Raw genomic sequence first — 20480 nt, 5'->3', positions numbered from 1 at the left:
GGTGCTATTTTAAGGTAAGTAATTTGGAAAACTTTACATTTCTTCAATCTTCAAACATTCACAGACCTGTGTGTTCTTGTTAGTCTTCCCTGACTTTTCCTGTTCCTGTAGCTTTGCTTGAAATAATGGCTGTGTTTATACCTAATACTGCACATTTTCTTATCATGGCTGGTTCTTGAAGATCTTCTGCAGTTTGCTTAATACAGTAACTTCTCTGTAACAATTTGAAAAAGTCTTCTCACACATGAATGTAAAAAGACTATTTTACTGTCATTTATGCAAGTATACATCAAACATTGTAGCTAGTGCACACTGGCTGAGAAAAAGCTTTGCAGTGATTGCTCATCTAGGCAGGCAACTGGGATTGGCCTCCAGATCAAGTTTTTTCTGGGATTGTTCTTCATCTGGTAAATATAAGTGGGGAGAGAACCAACTGAAATTTCCAGAAACAAAAACTTCCGGGTGAATTCTTTCCTGAAGATCATCAACATACATGCTTCAACCAACATGGTGACTCTTCTAAAATTTATGGAGGTGGGGGTTTTCTGTTTCTGGTAACAGATGCACCTGGGATGCAGGCTGATAAAATCCTGTCTGAATTCCTGGCTGTGCCCATGTTCAAGACCTACAAGGAGATCTTGGGATCTATAGAAAGTCCTCTCAGTGATCTAGAAACAAGAAAGAGGAAAGCAGTGCTGTCAAGGTAGTTGATTCTAGCAGGAATCTGATGTGATCCTATGTAAGGAAGATTTTTAATTTCCCATGATTAGTTTTAAAGAAGCTTTTCACAGTCCCTGAGATTTTTATCTATCACAGGGAATTTGCTCAGATAATTCACAGCTGGCAGTCTGCTATTAGATTAGTATCAATTTGTTAAGTATATTCAGTTTCTTCCCTAGATCACCCAAGATGATGATTACACATTCATCTCCAGTCTCAGTCTTATGAAAATGATCGTGGGTTTTAAAAGCTTGCAAAGAAAGTAGCATTTCACTTATTTAATTTTTGAAAAGCTAGTGATAGCTGTAGTGGGCTGAAGACTCATAATTTTCCTTCTGATTCTGAAGAAACTTCATGGGGGAAAACAAGGAAGGCTTCTCTGACAAGGAGGGCAAGAACTTTTGAGTTCTTGATCGCCATACTTGTGTCATTATGATGTGTTTGTCATTACAAGATAAAACAGATTTCTGAGGTTTTTCCTTCTGAGAGATGTTTCTAGACTTCCACCAAGATCAGTGTTTATATCTGCATCAAATCCTTACTGGCATACATATTTCAGCAGCAGGGAATCTCATTGCTAGGAATGAGCAGGCATTTAGTGGTGGTAATAGGTTTCCTATAGCAGACAAAATAAGTATTACATGGTTTTTTTCGTAACTGCTGATTCTATTATGTTTTTTCTTTCTGAAAGAATTGCTTATGGAGAAAAAAATATGCATCACTTTTTCATTGTTTTTTGTGTTTGAAGTGGATTTTTGTTGTTGAGGAAAAGCATCAGAAATGGAAAACCAGACTTTTCTAGGTATTTAATATACTTCTAGCCAGCCACCATGTTTTTGTCAGCTCTTCTATTAATGTTATTGTACTTTCTCAGATTTTCTTGAAAATATTTTAAAGGAAATTAATTAACTTCCTTGTGCTGTTTCCAGTTCATTCATAGAATTGAGTGCAGAGGCTTTTTGGATAATTATTTGCTAATTTTAAGTAAATAAATCAACAATCTTACTGTGCCTAAGTCTACATAATGAAAATTACAGTAACTGGTTTATTAACCACACAGAACTGTAACAATTCAAATTTCAGGATAATTTTAGTTTTGTCACTAAGATAAAGTTATTAGAAAGGTATTCTGTTCAGTATTGTGTTAAAAGTGGTTTTCAAATATGGGAAAAAGCACATGCTGTGGAATGTGATCAATAGTATATCCAGAGCTATACATTCTGCAGTATCAAGCTTGAGGAGTGGGAAGTATCTAACTAAATGTGGAGGTCTACATTACAGATGTGTGCATCTCCTCTCAGCTGCCTCCTGCAGTCCATGGAGATCTAGTCAGTTTAGCCTGGAATCTAGGACATGATTCATCTCATTTTAAAGGAGAAATCAAATAAATCCACCCCTAGAAGAGTCTGTTTCTTCTTCACTGACTATAAAAGGAGCCTGACTAACTCAGTGGTGCATGTTGTTTCTGTAGGCATCTAAAATTAGGTGAGAGAGATTCCACTTAGAGTACGTGGTGCGAGGGCTGGAATGCCTGTGATTAATGCCTCATTAGTGGTGCCTTTTTAAGCAGATCTCAAGTAAGAAAGTTGGTATAATTATAAGCCTGGAGAAATTATACCAGGATTAAAAAATTACACCAGGATTAAAAAATTACATGAGCTTTATCCACATTTCAAATGTGTCCTGCTTATTGATCCAAGTGTTGAAGCCCCTCCAGGACCTACAAGCTTGTTCCTATGAGTTTGTTACAATGACTCTGAAGTGTCTTTTGGAGTCTGTCTTCCCAATGACAGCACCTCCATGCTGTATGGCCTATAATTCTTTTTGGAGATGTGATTTCTCATAAAGTTCCTTTCAGTTTGGCAAGCAAGGCTGGTAGCTGTGTGTGATTATCTGTGACTTACCATCTTTATCTACCACTTTTGTAAACCTCATCTCACTAACAAAATCTATTAGCAAAGATCAATTCTTTCAGGGCATTGACTTAAAATTCAGTTGTAATGAAATTAGTAATATGAGTGACTATCAGTCTTATTAAGACACCTGAGAAGCACCTATTAACTCAGTGTTCTCTGCTTATACTTACGTTTTGAAACTTGTTGATGAAGTGGTTTCTTATCCATCTAATTTATTGTAGTGATTTGTTTATTCTTCTAATTCATTAAAATATGTGTGTAGTTCTGCATCAGATGTGTTATACCTTAAAAAGATATGCTTATCAATTAATTTCGTGTTAAATAAAAAACAGCTTATTGCTTTCACGTGTGCTGATGGTTCTGAATTAAGTTTTCTTTAGGGTTTAATTCTTAGTCCTGTAAAACATGGCTTCATTTTTTTTTGTTTGGAATCAGTTTCACCTGACTGGCCTATAAATACCCATGTCCTTTTGTTTTATCCTTCAATACAAGCACAACATCTTCAGAAAAGAGCTCTCTAACCATAGCTTGAGATGTTTTTTTTCCTGAGCCTGGTGGTCTGAGAAAGCCTAGCTTTAAGAACTCATGAAAGTCAGCTGAAGTGCATTGCTATGTCCTTTTCTGCACAAAGCCTGAAACATCTGCCATTTCTGTTCAGTGGGGAATGAAAGCTGTCGATTGGTAAGGTTCCTCTGTATTCCTCTGTTGCTTTTTTAAGTGAAGTATCAGGAAAACATGATTGTATAATTCATTTAATGTATTTTTAATAATGTACCGTTTCAAATAAACCAACTATAAAATTACAATAGCCTTCCTCATTTTTTAAATTACAATTAAAATAAAGAGCTTATACAACTTTTGAAATCTTAGCATAGGCAGTTTTGTTTACTGCAGTCTTGGAAGGGATCCTGGACAAAGAAAGGGTTTGCTCTGTGTTCTGTTCTTAAATCTGTTAACCTTTTGTATCTAATATCTGTTGCTTCCTTCTCCCAGATGCCTGCATTGCTGTTGAAATGCATGAAGTTACCTACAGCATGTCTCATTTTTGCCTTTTTTCTGTCTCTTATCTCTCCTTCTGCTTTTCAGTGTACACAATTCTGTCTAAGGTGCACTCTGATCGGAATGTATACCCTTCTGCTGGAGTTCTGTTTGTTCATGTTTTGGAGAGAGAGTACTTTAAGGGGGAATTTCCTCCTTACCCAAAGCCTGGTATGAGATGCCAAGATCTTCCATATTATATAAAAATACAGAAAAAAATATTGTTTTAAAAAACTGAAGTCTATTTAGCATACCTTAGGTTCAATGTATAAGATAAACAGGACAAGTTTTAGTTTCTGTTGAAATATCTTCAAATTAAATAAAATGTGTAGTCCTACACTTTTAAAATATTCTAGTTTGTGATAATTTGTAAAAAGATGCATATAATTGTGTATTGTGACAAAATGTACTTAATTTGGGAAGGTGTAATAACACTATATATATCTGATATTAAGAAGTGTTTCTTTACTTTAGCATTAAATATGAAATAGTGGAAATTTAATAGTTGTCTGTTAAAAATGCTATTTATCTGATCACTGTTTCAGACATGGTATGTATCAGGCTATATGAAGGAGCAATTTGAAAGCATACAGTAAACATAAGACAAAACAGAAGATTCAATCAAATATGAGACTTCCTAATACTGGTTGTGACAGGTTAGGATATGTGTAAGCAATGTGGTAGGGGAAGAGAGAGAGCATTCAGCCACACATGCTTATTAACAATAAAAACAAATGAATGTATCCAATTTATGTGACTATTTTCCTATAAGAATAGGAAAAAACTGTGTACAGTGCACACATAATCTAAGCCTGTTTCATTATTTAACTTTTGAATTGATTTGAGAGTGCCATTATTAAGACTTCCTTTAAAGAAAAAATAAGCTTCTGTTAGCATTGGTTAAAATTTGAGTAAACATGAGTAAACCTAAATGTTTTAAAAATTTCTTCTCTTTGAAAAATGGATACCTGAGTTTTCATTTATGTTATATTGTGGTGATTGGCATAGTAAAGTTGGCCTTTGTCCCAGTTTTCTCCCAGTTTTGGCACATAGGTGAAAGGAATTTGGAAATTTTACTAATGATGGATTGTCTTTACAGCTGCAGCCTCTTGACATTTGTGTAATTCCAAGGCAATAGGAATCTGGCTTGAGATCCTGTTGAAATTGCTGTTCCCATAGACAATTGTGATTGTATGAGAAAGTCACTGTGAGGTCAGGTTTTGTCATGATCCTTTTATTTTTGTCTGCTGAGCTGGATCATTACCATGGCCTACCTTGACAAAGGAAGGGCAAACCAGAATGTCTCGCAGGTGGCTTTCAGAAGTTTGCCCAAATCATTTGTGCTGCTGGGAATTTGGTTTGAGCAGGGTGCTAATAATGCCAGGTTGTGGGTTCAAGCTCTGTACAAGCCATTCACTTAGGAGTTGGACTCCACGATCCTTGTGGGTCCCTTCCAACTCAGAATATTCTGTGATTCTGAATGCAATAGATTAGTTTACTGGGATGTCCTGAGAGAATTGTGAGGGAAGTTGTGTTACACCCAAGTACTGGTTTGGTGTGGTTCTGGTTCATTTTATCAGATGTGTAAATGCGTACCTGAAGAAAGACTTGTTACCCTTGGGCAACACGTCTCAGTCTCTTTGTCCCTCTCTGGAGGAGATGAGAGCTGTTCATTCTTCAGTGGGCTTGGTTTCTGCCTTCTGTGCCAGCCTGCCTGTTATCTTCTTTCATCACTTTTCCTACAATGCTGTTGCCATCTCAGAGCTGAGTTGAAGTGCAGGGCAGAGGCTTGGAATGGATTTGACTTGAGTTCTGTGCCTCAGATGCACACTGTCTTCGTGGTGAGGATTTGGTACTGGATCAGGCATGATTTCATTTACAAAAGCTAAAATAAACTGAAGTCAAATCCAGACATTTGTAAGAGTATCAATAAGAACCACGAGAACTGATGTACTGGTTTGACTTGAGGGGTTTTTACAGATTTCAGCTGGACCACTGTATTTGGTAGCCATCAGTGGATCCAGTTCACAGGAATGTCTGATCCTTTTTTGAAACAATTTGTTCTCTAAATTAAAATGACTGCCAGGCTGTTGGTGCCAAAGATCTGTATGTGTATCCTAATGCTAACAGAAGCTTTCAGGCATTATTGATTACACAGTCACTCTTTACAGTACACTGAGTACCTGAATCCATCATTAAAAACGTGAATAAAAGTAAGTTGGGAGGGGGAATTAAAGGACTGAAACCTTTGTGCTTTTGTCTGTAAGGAGGTTAGATGCTTCAATTTGAGGTGGAACTGAGCTCTAAAAATCAGACCCAGTAGTTACTGAACATGAGCACTCAGTTAGCCAAGATTCTAGGAAGTACCAGTACATTATCTCTGTAGTTGGTTACACTCTCCAGGTGTGAATTTCTTAATACCTATAAGTGCTAAGTAATAGTTCACCTATTTCTGATATGGTAAATGTTAGCAAATTTTAATTGTTTTTTTCTTTTTAGAAAGGTTCAGAAAACACGTGAAAGCAGAATTAGACTTCCTAGTTGAAAAATTAAAATCAAAGCATTTAGTGTTTTCTTGTAAATATTCTAATATAATTTTTCTTATCTAGGTGAAATAAGTAATGATCCTATAACATTTAATACCAATTTAATGGGTTACCCTGACAGACCTGGATGGCTACGCTATATACAAAGGACACCATACAGTGATGGAGTGCTGTATGGCTCACCAACTGTAGAAAATGTGGGCAAACCAACCATCATTGAGGTATTTTCTTTCAGAAGTTCAAAAATATGTATTTTGGTTTAGAGTGTAAGGTTCAGAACTGTCAGTAACTTCCCCCTTATTTTTGAATAGTTAATTGCAATATTAAAAAAGTTTATAAGCCATGGACACAGACTTGTGATATTAACATTTTCTCACAGGTAGCATTTTATCCTCCTTTGAGAGAAAGCCAGATTGTTTGACAGTTCATGTTTTACTTAAAAGGTACAGCTAATAAGAAGCAATAACTAGTTAAGCTGCATGCAGTACCTTTTCACTTTTGCCTTTGAACTTTCTAAGAGGCATTTCGTTTCAGTAAATTATGACTATACTGAAGTTTTACTCAAAATACAGAACAAAAAAAACCCCCTTTGTAAACAACTGTACTTGAAGAATAACTGAATTCGTAACTTCGTAACTTTCAACGTAAATATGGGCCAGACTTTTCCCCACTAAATTAGTGTTCAGTCAATAAGCAGTTGTGGGATTATTTTTCTTGTTTGTTTGTTGTTTGGTTGGGTTTTTTGATTTTGTTTGATTGGTTTGGGATTTTTTTCATTTTTTCTTCAAATATCCCCTTGTTCATTATTCATGTTTATTGGTAGGTTTCATTTTAGTTAGCAGTTTTGTGAATTTAGTTCTTATGAGTGTAACAGTGACCAAACTATATTTCTGAGAGTTAGTTATTCAAATGTTTAAAAACACTAATTATTCATTGAGCAGCAATTTAAAGGGAAAAGGGACAATATTTTCTATCATGTATTTCATAGACAGCAGACTGGATCAGACACTGTGTGGTTCACGGTGTTAAGAAATCTGCACATTAACTTGCTCCAACCATTTTGCTGCTTCAGCAGTGTATTTGTCTTAAACCCTTGATTTTTTTTTTCTAAATTGCATTTGATGTAGTTTTTCTTCCTCAAGAATGACAGCTCTGAATGTTAAGTTATACTGCAGATAGTTTCACCCATGCTTGATTTTGTATACATGATTCTGTTTTGATTTCTAATAACAATGGACAAATAACATTTGAGAATTGATCATGTGCAGAATTTCTTTCAGGCTTTGCTTAGTTTCATGTAGAGGAAACCATTATTTAAAATTGCCATGTTTTGCATGTGCTTTTAGATTCTAGGATCTATATCGAGACCTCCATTCTAAGCATGACCCCAAGCCATATTTGAAGTAAATCTTGCCTAGCATACAAATTAATTCCTTGCAGTTCCAGTCTTAGATGTGGCTTTTGAATTAATTCTATGGTACGTGAGGAGGGCAGATGGCATTTGATCCTCTTCTTAGTGCCCTCTGAGAGGAGTGATTGCATCTTCCTGGCCTGAATATAACTTCCATCATGGTATAATTCCTGAGGGGGTGTTGTGGGTAGGCCAGTTAACTGGAGGAGACCTGACCATTAGAATAGCCTAGCATTGTGCATAGCACTGCAGTAGAGCAGGTAACATTCTTGAGCTCAAGCTCCTTTGAAAGCTGTGCAAAGACAGTCTGTGTTTGAATGAATGTTCAGGACAGAGGCAATCTCTGCTATTCCTTGATGTGGTGCATGGGCTATGCTGGCAGCTCCCACTGCTGGAGTGGAGGCTCACAGTGAGTACTGCTCCTCTAGAGAGCCTGTACAACCAGGGGTTTGATTTTCTGAGTACTAGTGGTTCAACTGCTGTTGAAATGACCCTTTGAAAAATAACAGAATTGGGACTGGAGAAATCTCAAATTTATTTTCAGGTAATTTTATAATGAAATTGTAACATTAAATGAGATCTGATTATGTCGGTTAAGCTTTTCCCTCTCCACTTAAACAAACCTGCAGTAGATACTCCACAGCATTTTTCTTTTCATTCAAATCCTTTAAAAGAAGTGAACATCTGTTACTTTTATTTATTTAATAGTCAGTGTCACAGTGGTTTGTGGCTTGGTTTGCTGAGAAGCAACATAGTTCTGTCACTATTGTCACTCCTCTGCCTCTCTGTTCTTGAAATGAGTGAAGTCTAAAATTAGAAAGGAAATTAGTCTTTTTCAGTTTGTTTCATGAAAGATTTATCACCTTGCAGGGAAAAAAAAAGGTAGAGAAAATAATACATAATTATACTGCTATCCAACCTTGTTCTGTATTTCTTACGAATGAGCACTTAATTGTAGTACAACCTTGGAGTACAGTCACCACTGAGAAGTAGCCACTTGCATGCATTTCAAGTATCCTAGATATTTAAACTTTTAGATTAGTATCCTTGTATATTTTATTCATGAGGGTGTATGTTTCCAGAAATAAGAGTCACAAATGTTGCCTCTACCTCCTAATTTTCACTTCCCCTACAGTTACAGATTCTAGGATTTTTTAAAAACCAGTTGTGTTGGAGCATTATTTTGAATCCATTCATGGAGTGAGACTTCACTGTGGCTAAAGCTAGAACGAAACACCAGTTCCAAAGATGAGAATTTCTGGCATCCCACTTTTTCCTTTAAAAAACCTCTCCATGCAGTTTATTTCCCTAGGAGCTATTGATGAATTTAGATGTTACAGTATTGATGGAGGAGGATTGGAGGCTGCACAGGGAAACGGAGAAAACAATCTTTCCTTATGGTGGTTCTTAAAGGTAACAGAAGAGAAAAAATACACATGTGTAGCAGAACACTTCTATCAGGACCAAAATATATAATTTTCACATATATCCCTTTGGTAATTGTATTTGGCTATAGACTGGTCAAGAAAATTTCAATATTCTCTACTTGAAGGTAGTACTGCAATAAATAAATTGACTTTACCTTTTGAATTTTATATTAGTGAATAAATGTTCATACGCTTCAAAATAAGGGGCAAAGCACTTAAAAAACTGATAAGTATTTCTAAGTTATCAATTTAGCTTTCACTGATGTTTGATTTCTGTAATTTTCATTTTTCAATGTTTTGTAATCCTATCTTTTTCACTCAGATCACTGCGTATAACAGGCGTACCTTTGAAACAGCAAGACACAATTTGATCATTAATATAATGTCAGCAGAAGGTATGTGTTTTAAACTGAATAAGCAAAACCATCTTATGGGCTCCTGCTTTTGAAGATAAATACTGTAAAATAGTTGTCTGGTGTTCAAGCCAAACACAGGCACAGGGGAGAAGTAAGAGAATTTTTCCTGCTTTAATTAATTTTGGTTTTTAGTCCAGATTATTTCTGTCATTCAGGACTGTTTTTCTTCACTCACAGAAAGCTGTTTGCATCTTTGTTTTTCATTAAACTGTTTCTAATTTGAAATTTCCCCATCTTTTCAAATGGACCTTAGATAAAGGATTTCATTGTCTTTCTGCATATTGTTTCGTTTTCTTAGTCCTGCGTTTGCCTCATGCAACGAACAATTGTGTGGGCAGAATCAGAAAACAATAGGTTGTGGCAAATATGGACATATGGACCTTAAAATTAGTTATTTTTATCACATTTACCTATTTACATTCTGGAGTGTTGTGGGTTAGAATCCATTGTTGCTGCAGATCTGTTTTGACCCCCAAATTAGCATGAATATAATTATATCTGTTTAATGAAGTTTTACCAGCTGATACTCTTTTCCTCTAGTCTGCTTCTTCATCTCCCAGTTGTTTTATAAATAACTGAAGATTTTCAGCTCAAGTAGCAGCTAATGGTACTCACTATTGAATTAAACATAATCACATTAGGTTCAAAATGAGCTAATTCAAACACAAGATTTTTGGAAAAGTGTATCAGTCATAAAGTAGTATTGCATTAATCATTACTCCAGCTCTTTTGGAGATTTTTTTGATTTATGGAGCCTTTGTTTAATGCAGCACTCTTTTTCATCACAAGTAGATTTTCCTTTACCGTATCAAGCGGAATTCTTCATAAGGAATATGAATGTAGAAGAAATGTTAGCAAGTGAAGTTCTTGGTGACTTCCTCGGAGCAGTGAAAAATGTATGGCAGCCAGAACGCTTGAATGCTATAAACATTACTTCAGCCCTTGACAGGGGAGGGAGAGTTCCACTTCCCATTAATGACATGAAAGAGGGGTAAGCATGTGTCAGTATGATGTTTTTGCTTTACTTTTTGTTTTTTTCTTACTGAAAAGCCTAATATTTTTGCAGGTTTTCTAGAAACTTTGCAATTGCTGTTTCATATTTTGGAGTTAGTTTACCCATGTTTGGAAAAATTTACTCATGTTCGGAGCCCCAGTTATAATATGGATTTATTGTGTTAGATACCACTACAACAGGACACATCTCCTATATATTAATGTTATAATCCAAGAAATACTAATAAATTCCATTAATTATAAACCAGTTGGTAGTAAATACATTTTTTTTGTAATCCCAGTTTTACTTCTGAGCAGTCATTTGGCATGCTTTTCAAGTTTTTAACCATTCCCAATTCATGAAACTCAAAATTTTGAAGCAAAATATGATAGAGCTTCCAGAGACACTTCAATTTCTGAGAGCAGTTAGCATATAACATTGTAATTTTTAGCTGTACTCTTAGTGAGTTAGTTATGTGATTCAAGAGCACTGTTGACTTTCTTCTGAAAGTTGTAAGGTGTCTGGGGAGCTCAGGTTACTGAGTGTAGGAATGGACTGTTTCCAGTGGTGATTTGTAACCATAAATACTGTTCTGAAATACTGTACTTGGAAACTAGTAAGGATTTGGTTTTTTCAATGTGGTTCTGATAGTGCTTTTCCCTGGTGAAAGTAAAGATGCCTAGTTATGTTTAGATAATTTTAGATACTTCGGAGTCACATAGTATCTAAGAAAGGGGTGAAGGTTCAAAATACAAGTGGTGTGTGCAGAAAATACTGGTTTTTAGAGTCCTTTTGTGTCTCTGGAGTTTTTGAGTACATTTAAAGAAGGAAAGTGACTTCTGTACTAGCCAGAGTAATAGCAGAGTCACTTGTAGTAGGTGGCTACAGTTCAAATATTTAGTTAGATAATGCCTACTATGACAAGTGGCAACCAGGACCGAATTTCTGTTTCATTATTACCTGGTGCAGCAGACTGTATTTTACAGCAGTGTTCCATATATCTAAATATGCCAATGAATAATACAATTAGTGTAGTAGCTCTTATTGTATGTATGGTAATGCTAAATCAAGTATTAGGTTTACCTTCAGCTTTCAGTATTCTGAAGCAAATTTTGTTGGCAGTGCATAGCTACAGTTTGGAATCTTTCAGGAGAAGCTGGGGGTTTAGCATGTGCATATCTGTATTAGGTTTAGCAATAATCATTGTGAATTTAATTTGAAAACATGGGAAGAAACTCTTTTAAAATACTATGATGAGTAAGACTAAAGATTTTCTTAAGACAAAATGATGCTATTTTAGTACAATTCTCAAAAGTAGTACTGATTTACTTACATGAGGAAGCCACACTTGGAGCTCTCTGACTTTGTAGAAATTGACACCACTGATGGTAATGAAACATTTACACTAACAAGCAAACCAGAATATGTTGTAATAAAAAAATCCTTTTGATTTCAGTCTGTTACTTACATGCTTAAAAAGAGAAAAGTATACTATGAAGGAAAATATTTTTAAAAAGTAATTTCTATCTTTAAATAACAGCTGAATGCTACTGTGTACAGCAGTAATGTTTGGAAGAGTACATAATTGTCCTTTGGGGATTTTTGAGACATCCTGCTGGTCTGTCACTCATCTCTTTCTGCAGTGTGTATGTGATGGTTGGGGCAGATGTTCCTTTCTCTTCGTGTTTACGAGAAGTGGAAAACCCACAAAATCAGCTGAGGTGCAGTCAAGAAATGGAGCCTGTAATAACCTGTGATAAAAAATTTCGTACTCAATTCCATATTGACTGGTGTAAAATCTCTCTGGTGAGTTATTTTATTGTTGCATAAAGGCGATGTTTGTAGAAGTACAGCTGAGAGTTTTGCCAGTTTGGTCAGACAACGTTGCCAATTCCACTTTATTGTGACTGATTTTTTTTCACCTAGCAGACACTCTCAAGATTGTGAAAGGATTTTGCTATGTAGGCTAAATTCTATTAGAGTTGAGCCCCAGTGAAACCACTGTATTTGTTTTCACTAACAGGGTGTTCTATAAATGGCTAGAGAACTCCAGGGCTTAATGCTGATACTGCTGGTTGTGCTTGCTTCCCTATAAAGTGTGTGCATACATAACATATTTTCTCAGATACTGATTCTACACTGACCAGTTAATACTATGCTGTTAAAAAAATGTTTCTGAAAATTCTCTAAAACATATTTTGTATTAAAAATTAAATAGAAAAAGGAATGGAAGTAATGTTGATTAATGAAATAATAAATAGGAACGTTCTTCTCAGTCAAATGCAAGAAAAATGATAACTGAACACTAGAGTATTTGCCATGAAAGGAGACTAATTCCCAAAGAGGCTTTTTAAGGTGGTTTTTTTTTTTTAGTTCCTGCAAGGAAAATCAAGAAATAATACAGTATTGGAAGAGAATGTTGCATATAAATTTGAACAATGATGCTGAAGGTATAAAAAATAAATTTAGATGATTGTTGAGCTGCTTCAGACACTACCCAGGAGGAAGCTGAAAGGGAGATAATTAATGCTTTTTATAATGGAAAAAACATGTTGAGTATAAGGAAAGGTATTCATACACAAAATTGATTGGATAACTTCCAATCTTTTCTGCCTATACACTGTAAATTAGGAAAGCTTCTAGAAGGTTGGAAAATACTTGTTTCAAAAGAATACCCAGATTATTTGCTTTTTATTTGCTTTCTGTTGAGAAATTGTAAAAGGCACAAGTGTACACAGCAATACTCACCAGCACCTGAAAAATAGCAGAAGGCAGCTGGTCTTTGGCAAGAACATACTATGTCAAGTCTTCCATTTCCTTTTACAAGGAAGAAGTAGAAGCAAGGTGGAGCAGCAAATGTCATTCCTTTTCGGTGAGGTTTTTGATACTGTCTCACGAGCCCAGGAACATGGCCTTGATGAAGCTAGGACCTAGTGGAGAGCTGGTTGGTAGCCATAATCATAGCAGATTTAATAGTAATTCGTGGCTATTCCTCATTAATAGCTGGATGATGGGATGTGCTTATTAAATTAAATTTGTAGTTCCCCATGAAAGTGAAAGGATCTGCAGGTACATTGAAGGACACAACAGAATTCAGAAAGGTCTTCAGAAATTGGAGAAACAGTCTTGGAAAACAGGATGAATTTTAAAAGGAGCAGCAGAGGGATAGTGCACTAATGCAAGAACAGTCAGCAGTGCCCATGCAGAAAGAAAAGCAGCTGGTTAGGAGTACTTATTTAGAAAAAGATGCCTGATAGTGGCAGTGGCTCATAAACTAACCATAAAGCAGCATTGTCATGCTGGTTTGAGAAAAGCAGAGATCATCCTGGGATGTATAACAGGAACAGGCTTTTAGAGAAGTGTTATTTTCTGCAGCATCTGTAACACAGCCTTCTCCAATTCAGCACTTGTTTTGGCGGTGTGCCACAGTAACTGAATTTAAGCTGTCTTAGGGGTGTTCAGTGTTGCCAGCAGCATTTCTTCTGTAACCTGCTGCATCAAAGGGAAAAGGGAGCCAAGTTTCCCTCTATCTAATCACAGTCTGCTTTTCACAAGGCAAGCTGAGAGACAGAAATTCTCCCCAGATCTATGGGCTGGGAGGGAGTTGAGCTCTATTTCCCATATCCACAATGTAAACAAGTGATAGAAAATAGAGCCATCATATCCTTATCTTCCCACTGTTTATGAGGTGGCATTGGCAGTTAGCACCATATCAAAGAGTGGATTTAAGTTTGGGGGTCCCACACTCTGCAAGGATGGGCAATGTAATAAATACTCCACTTGAAGCTGCATTCTGACAGCTTGTTCTCACACTGACCTCTGTCAGTCACATCAGTAAGTACCTATTTTTTGTGCATTGTTAGGGTTTGAGATTCAGCTAAGCAGCCAGGTGGAACTCAGTGTACCTAACATAAAAGATACTGTGGAATTAATGAGCAGAGAATACATAAATTAATTTTTGTTTAACAAACACGTACATATATATATATAATGTGTGTGTGTGCATGTGTGTACATTTGAAGCTCAGAAGGATCTCTGGAAGTTCATAAAAATCTCTTCACCTATTGCCTAAGTTGTAATACAGCGTTTTATGACTTGAAGTGTAAATTATAAAGAAATTACCATCAGTTGCAAGATTTCTCAATGAACAGTCAGACAAAAGGTCAAGCATGTAAGGAAATATATTTTATTTGTATTAATGATCTGGAGATCAATGATCATAAAGCTAGCACTGATAAAAACTGACAGTAACATCTAACTGAAGATAAAAAAATGGATGCAGAAAATTAGGGCATCTGGGAATGGCAGTCAAAAGCAATAGGAAATTTAGCAGCAAAACAGGTTTGTATTTCTAGGATCATTGGGTACAGACACACACACACAAAAAATTGTGACCAGGAACGCAGCTTTTGGAAGCTAGTTGAATTTGTGTGAGGGAGACAATGAGCTGTCCTTGGCATCTCAGTTGATGCCTCTTGACCTTTTGAGCACTGGATGTAAAGCTCAATATGAAGGAGAAGGAGGAGGAAGAAAATTGTAGGTACGTGACTCTTCATTTTTGCCACCTTTATACAAGAGAGGACAGCATTATTATTTAGGAAGACTAAAGAAATGGATTAATTAATAAAAAAGAAATCAGAATCAGTTAATTAGTTTGCACTAAAGATGTTTACTGAACTTCTACTTAAATACTGTTTGTGTGAGATATACCTAAAATTAATCCGTAAAAGACATGTAGGCACAAAACAGAGTAGTAATATTACAACATTTACTTATCACACTGATCAGAAGCTTCATAAAATGTAAGCTTCTATTATTTAAAAAAAAGTGATTGGATGAAATTGTATAGAATTTATCAAATGTGTCATATGGATCTTTTTATATGTTATGGTTAGTTAAATACCCAACTGTTTTTACATTCTGTTGCTTTGTTATTTAATTGTCTTTTTTTTTTCTTCTTCTTCTTTTTTTTTCCCTGGGCATCAGGTTGACAATACAAAACAAGTTTCCACCTTTCAGGAAGTGATTCGTGGAGAGGGAATATTACCTGATGGTGGAGAATACAAGCCACCTTCTGATACACTGAAAAGCAGAGACTATTACTCGGATTTCCTAATTACACTGGCAGTGCCCTCGGCAATAGCACTGGTGCTTTTTCTAATACTTGCCTATATCATGTGCTGCCGACGGGAAGGAGTGTGAGTACTTTAACATGCTAATAAGTAACTAGACTTTTCTGAGATTATAATGCATAGAAGGTTATTTGTTAGACTATCTCCATTCAGTTCATTATAAACATTTAAAGCAGGCCAAAAGATATCTGCTTGTAATACTGAAATATTTCGCACTTAAGCATTAATTTCCAAGCAAGTGGATATAGGGCCTTTAGTTGTTCTAGAAAGGGTTAAAATACTCAACATATGCACAAAACTCCTCAAAATATCCACATGTGCACAGCTCTCCAAAATGACCCCCTAAAATACTAATAAAGGATCATTGGTTCAGGAGAATATTAAGTAATTTCTAAAATGCTAACTTTCATAACATAAACTGGGTTGAGGAGATTAACTGAATTTAGACATATTATAAAAGAAAAACACATAAAAGGAAAGCAGCAAGTAACGTGATTTCTGCCATTTCTTACACAAACTACAATTTCATTTTGTCACAGAATTTATTTTAGCCAGAAGCTTGTTCTTTAACCTGCATTTTTCATTTCCCTGTGTGTGTCTGTGTGTGTCTGTCACCACTATCACATCTCTCTACGTGCGTTCATCAAGGCCTCATCATAAACCCCATTGCAAATGCTGCCAAGTTGCATTTAGCAATAACCTTGTCAGCATTTCTACATCATATACTGTTTTCATCATCAGATAGATTAATGTTCCAACTATCAATGCTATTATTTAATTCATAAATTTTGTTTTGTTTTTAGGGAAAAGAGAAACATGCAAACACCAGAGTAAGTGTCTTCTTTCCTGTTATTTTTCTTTTACCATTTAATTTTCATTCTCAGTAGCTTGTCATGCTTCATACATGTGTGTCATAATCTTCTTTCATTCTCTCTAATTCATGGTTTAATTCATAAATGTGAAAGCTGCTTTTAAATCAGAGTCTTGGCAAGGATAGAAGAGCAGAATAAAAAGGGTTTGAAATTAAAGATTGTCAATTCAAAATAAAATAGTGCTGTTAGAATAAGTATGTTAATATGCAGTCAATACTCCTGGTTATTGGACTTTTCAGCCTGTCTTTTAAAGTGATTGAAATGATGAGAAGAAATATCCTGGAAAGTGTCCAGTGCCTATACTATGGAGCGTTTTAAAATTAATTTACAAGCTTTTATGAATCTACACAAGAATCAGGAGTTAACCAAAACTTTAACTGCAGCAAATAAATGGAACATCAGCCATAAGAATGCACAGTCTTGAATCCTATGAAAAATATCTATTCAGACAGAAAAATCTAATGGAATAATTACTACCTTAAAAATGGAATAAATCCAATATTTAGTAATTTAACTGTGCAAAGGTTGTAATTTTTGCACTGTAGTCTGTAGCATGCATCAGTCCTTGTACTTTAAGAATAATAATAATAATTGCAAAAGTCTCTCCATTTTGATAGAGCACTTAAAATAGATACTCACTGTTTTATTTCCTTCTGACACAGCATCCAGTTGGTCCACCACAGTGCTATCCAGAAATCAACCAAAGAGCTTCGTGACATGTCTAAGAACAGAGAGATCGCGTGGCCGCTTTCCACGCTGCCCGTGTTCCACCCTGTGACGGGCGAGATCGTCCCGCCCCTGCACACGGACAGCTACGACAACACCAGCATGCCTCTGATGCAGACACAGCAGTAAGTGCTCACACTTGGTTCTTAATGCTCACTGGGTTGCACAATCTAACTATAGATTCCAGTTTGTCCTCCGAAATGTGTTTCTTATGGAGGATTCAGTAGCTCTCTAGCTCAAGATTGCTCTGATGTTTGCATTTGCAGCAGAAAGAAAGGCCTTCTGTTATAAGATTAAATGGCTGGCTTTCAGTCTGAAGAAGCCAAGAAGCTTGGCGTGGAACAGCTAGATTTCTGCATGTTTTGGAGAAAAACTACATTTGACAGAGGAATCAATTAAAACTGTTCTATTTTAGACATCCTGTCTCTTGAGCCCTGTCTTTGGGGTTCTGGTATGAAACTACCACCAACTTGGTGGTAGTTTCATACCAGAAAATCCAGACTTTGTAAGTGGTTAATCATGTACCTGTCACACACGGTTTTGTGTTCGAAATGTTGACATTGAACAGAGGAACATATTCCATTACACAGATAATAAATTCAGACTTGCCAAGAAAAACGCTCATAGGTCTCTCCCATTTCCACTGTTGCCACTCTTTCCAAGACAGAAACCAGAAAAAGAATGAATTCTGGTTTTAGAGTTCATTTATCAGTAACTTAGTGAAACTAATTAGACAGACCCAGTGCTTTGCACATGTTCTAATTCAGACAAGTCCATAGAGCTGTAGCAAAGAGGCATTTCTGGAGAGGTTTGGTTGAAGTGCCTGAGGCTAAGCAGATCTGAGGCAGTGGTCTCAGAAGTGGCTGGCATTTTTCAGTGCTGTGCTGTAACACCAGCTCCAGCTGGTATCTCCTCTGATGGCAGGCCTGCATAGCTCCAGTGGTACTGGTCCCGTGCCAGCTCTAACTCAGCCCTAATTTACACATACTTGTCCTAAATTCCCTTCACTATGTAGATCCATGCTGCAGGCATGTTTTCTTCTCCCTGTCCCAAAGCTGAATTCTCCAGAAAGGACAGCTGTATAAATTATTCCTTATACAAGTGCTGCAAGGTGCCCTGCCCCATCTTTTACAGCTTCTCTATACAGAATAGCAGTTCTTATGACTGGGGTGCCAAATCTTGTACCAAAGGCTTTCTTGAATTGTACATAGGGTGGTATTTATCTGCTTCACCTACATTGTAACCCTTAATTCCTTTCTGTAAAAACACCTAAATATCTGGTAGCTGTTAAAATAGACACTTAAGCAGGGCACAAAATGCAGCTTTGCCTTGATGAATGTGTCAGACCAGTTCACTTAAGTGGCTGACTGTTCATTCATTCCACAGCCAATAATTAAGTTGCAAATGCTGTCACCTTTGCTGTATTCATGGAATATGGAATATTCATTTACAAAAACCAAACTTCGCTAAACATCAGAAACCCATGGTGATTCTTGTTATCTCTGGCATTTCACCAAGTCTGAGCCTTCTGAATGTAGCTGACAAGTGAAATAATAAGAACCACTTTAACACTAATTGTCTTTATTTCATGGTCTTTGCCAACCTTTGAATATCTGTATTTGCACAGTGAAAAAAGATTATTGCTTCATAAGCAAAAAATTGAAGTGTAAATACTGAGCTTTCATCATAATACACTTCAGACTTTGTATGGAAGCATTAAAGATATTAAATGATTTTTTATAGGAACCTGCCACATCAGACTCAGATTCCACAGCAGCAGAGTGCAGGTCAGTACTCAGAAAATACTGTAATTATTAAGTGACCAGTGTGGAGGAAATTCTAGTCAAATTGTATACAGTCTGAAGACAGTGGAAATTATTTTCAAATAAAGTGTTACAGCATTGTCATTCTAGATTTTTTTTTTTGATACATCAGTGAAAAATTTGGCATGGGATTGATTAGACAAGAAAGAAATGCTATGTTAGGACTCTGCATGAGAGGCTGGAATTTGGGTCAGCTAACTTAGAAACCTCATAGAAGTAATTTTCTGTTATGTGAAGCTACAGCCGGATTCCCAAATGTAGTTACATGGTTCGGATTCTGACACTTGATAGGAAATCCAAATTTCTAATTCCCACCAATATTAGTTAAGCTTTGAAGAATGAGCTCTTTATTGCAGTTACCAGACATAAAGAGTTGATACTGGGGAATCTGTGGTGAGGCACATCCATGTTTGAGGTTTCCTATGTCCTAAGTCATCACTTTTATATCATTCTCACAAATGCTCATGTACTGGCTGAGGTTAGGAATGACCCATCAGACTGTGGACCAAGGCTGACTCTACTTAGCATCTCAGGTTTGAGAAAAACCTACAGCCAAAGCCATGTGAGAGGGGATAAGGACCACACAGGGAAAAAGTAGAGGCCAAGTATAATTTTTAAATATTCAAAGAGGTATTTAATCAAAACTCTAGAGAGACACATATCTTTGGAACACAATGTGGGAAATACAGCTCCAAGTGGAAGATTTGTTTTAACTTAGGAGTTACATAAGCAACTCTTTCTTTTCATTGAAAATCCTTCTTCTTCATTACTGCTTTCGGGGATTAAAGGAGAATTTCGTATGACAACATTTCAAAGATTTGAGGCAAGTATATAATAGATGTTTCTGCCCATGTGGGTTGTTTTGTTATGTGGAAATTAAAAACATAGGTATAAAAAGTCTGACAGCAGTTCTGATAGCCTTGCTATTTGTGTGCTTCATTGTATGCTGGAAATGGTGGATGACCCTGGCAGTCAAAGCCTTGGTCCAGAGCCTCTAGCACTGGTTTGGGTTGACATTTAGCACAGCTCTTCACACTCAGTACTGCAGGAATTTAGAAGGCAGAATAAAAGTGTCACACTGCTGCTCTTCTGCTGTGACTGTTTCACGACAAGAATTTGAGTCTGTCTTGCAGCAAATAAGATGCAAAATCACCTGGTGATACTGTGACAGCAGTGAGGCATTTTTGCAAAGGTATGAAATACAAGCTAGCACAGGTCTGTCACTTGTGAGTCTCACTGAAAAACTGCCCTAAAATTAGATCTTAAGAATTCTCCCATGTCTGTTTTTTCTGTAGTACATTATTTTTGTAGAATACAACTGTTCTTTCTTATTCATCACAGACCCTGCCTGTGACAAGCTCTCAGAAATGCAGGGGGGCGGGAGGTGGAATGTATTTGGGACAGTGTTTCCTCCTCTTCCCTTAGTTTATAATGACACCTTGCTTTGTAGCTCAGATGT

At 36.4% G+C, this 20480-nt stretch overlaps 1 protein-coding gene across 9 annotated transcripts in view; it reads left to right on the top strand.

The window, feature by feature from the left end:
* Window positions 1-20480, top strand: part of SGCE (sarcoglycan epsilon) — a 33283-nt gene that overhangs the window by 8958 nt on the left and 3845 nt on the right. For 3 of the 9 annotated variants that reach the window (XM_069006857.1, XM_069006861.1, XM_069006859.1), the window contains exons 2-10: window positions 3723-3845; window positions 6284-6441; window positions 9381-9453; window positions 10264-10465; window positions 12112-12274; window positions 15455-15666; window positions 16404-16430; window positions 17135-17323; window positions 18942-18985. In XM_069006857.1, the coding sequence (XP_068862958.1) occupies window positions 3723-3845; window positions 6284-6441; window positions 9381-9453; window positions 10264-10465; window positions 12112-12274; window positions 15455-15666; window positions 16404-16430; window positions 17135-17323; window positions 18942-18985 (1191 nt within the window). The remainder of the gene's footprint in view (window positions 1-3722; window positions 3846-6283; window positions 6442-9380; window positions 9454-10263; window positions 10466-12111; window positions 12275-15454; window positions 15667-16403; window positions 16431-17134; window positions 17324-18941; window positions 18986-20480) is intronic. The other 6 variants (XM_069006863.1, XM_069006860.1, XM_069006864.1 and 3 more) reach the window with 3 other exon arrangements.

Source organism: Aphelocoma coerulescens, chromosome 2, assembly GCF_041296385.1.
Source record: "Aphelocoma coerulescens isolate FSJ_1873_10779 chromosome 2, UR_Acoe_1.0, whole genome shotgun sequence".
Taxonomy (NCBI): domain Eukaryota; kingdom Metazoa; phylum Chordata; class Aves; order Passeriformes; family Corvidae; genus Aphelocoma; species Aphelocoma coerulescens.
This window is presented reverse-complemented; position numbering and strand designations above follow the sequence as displayed.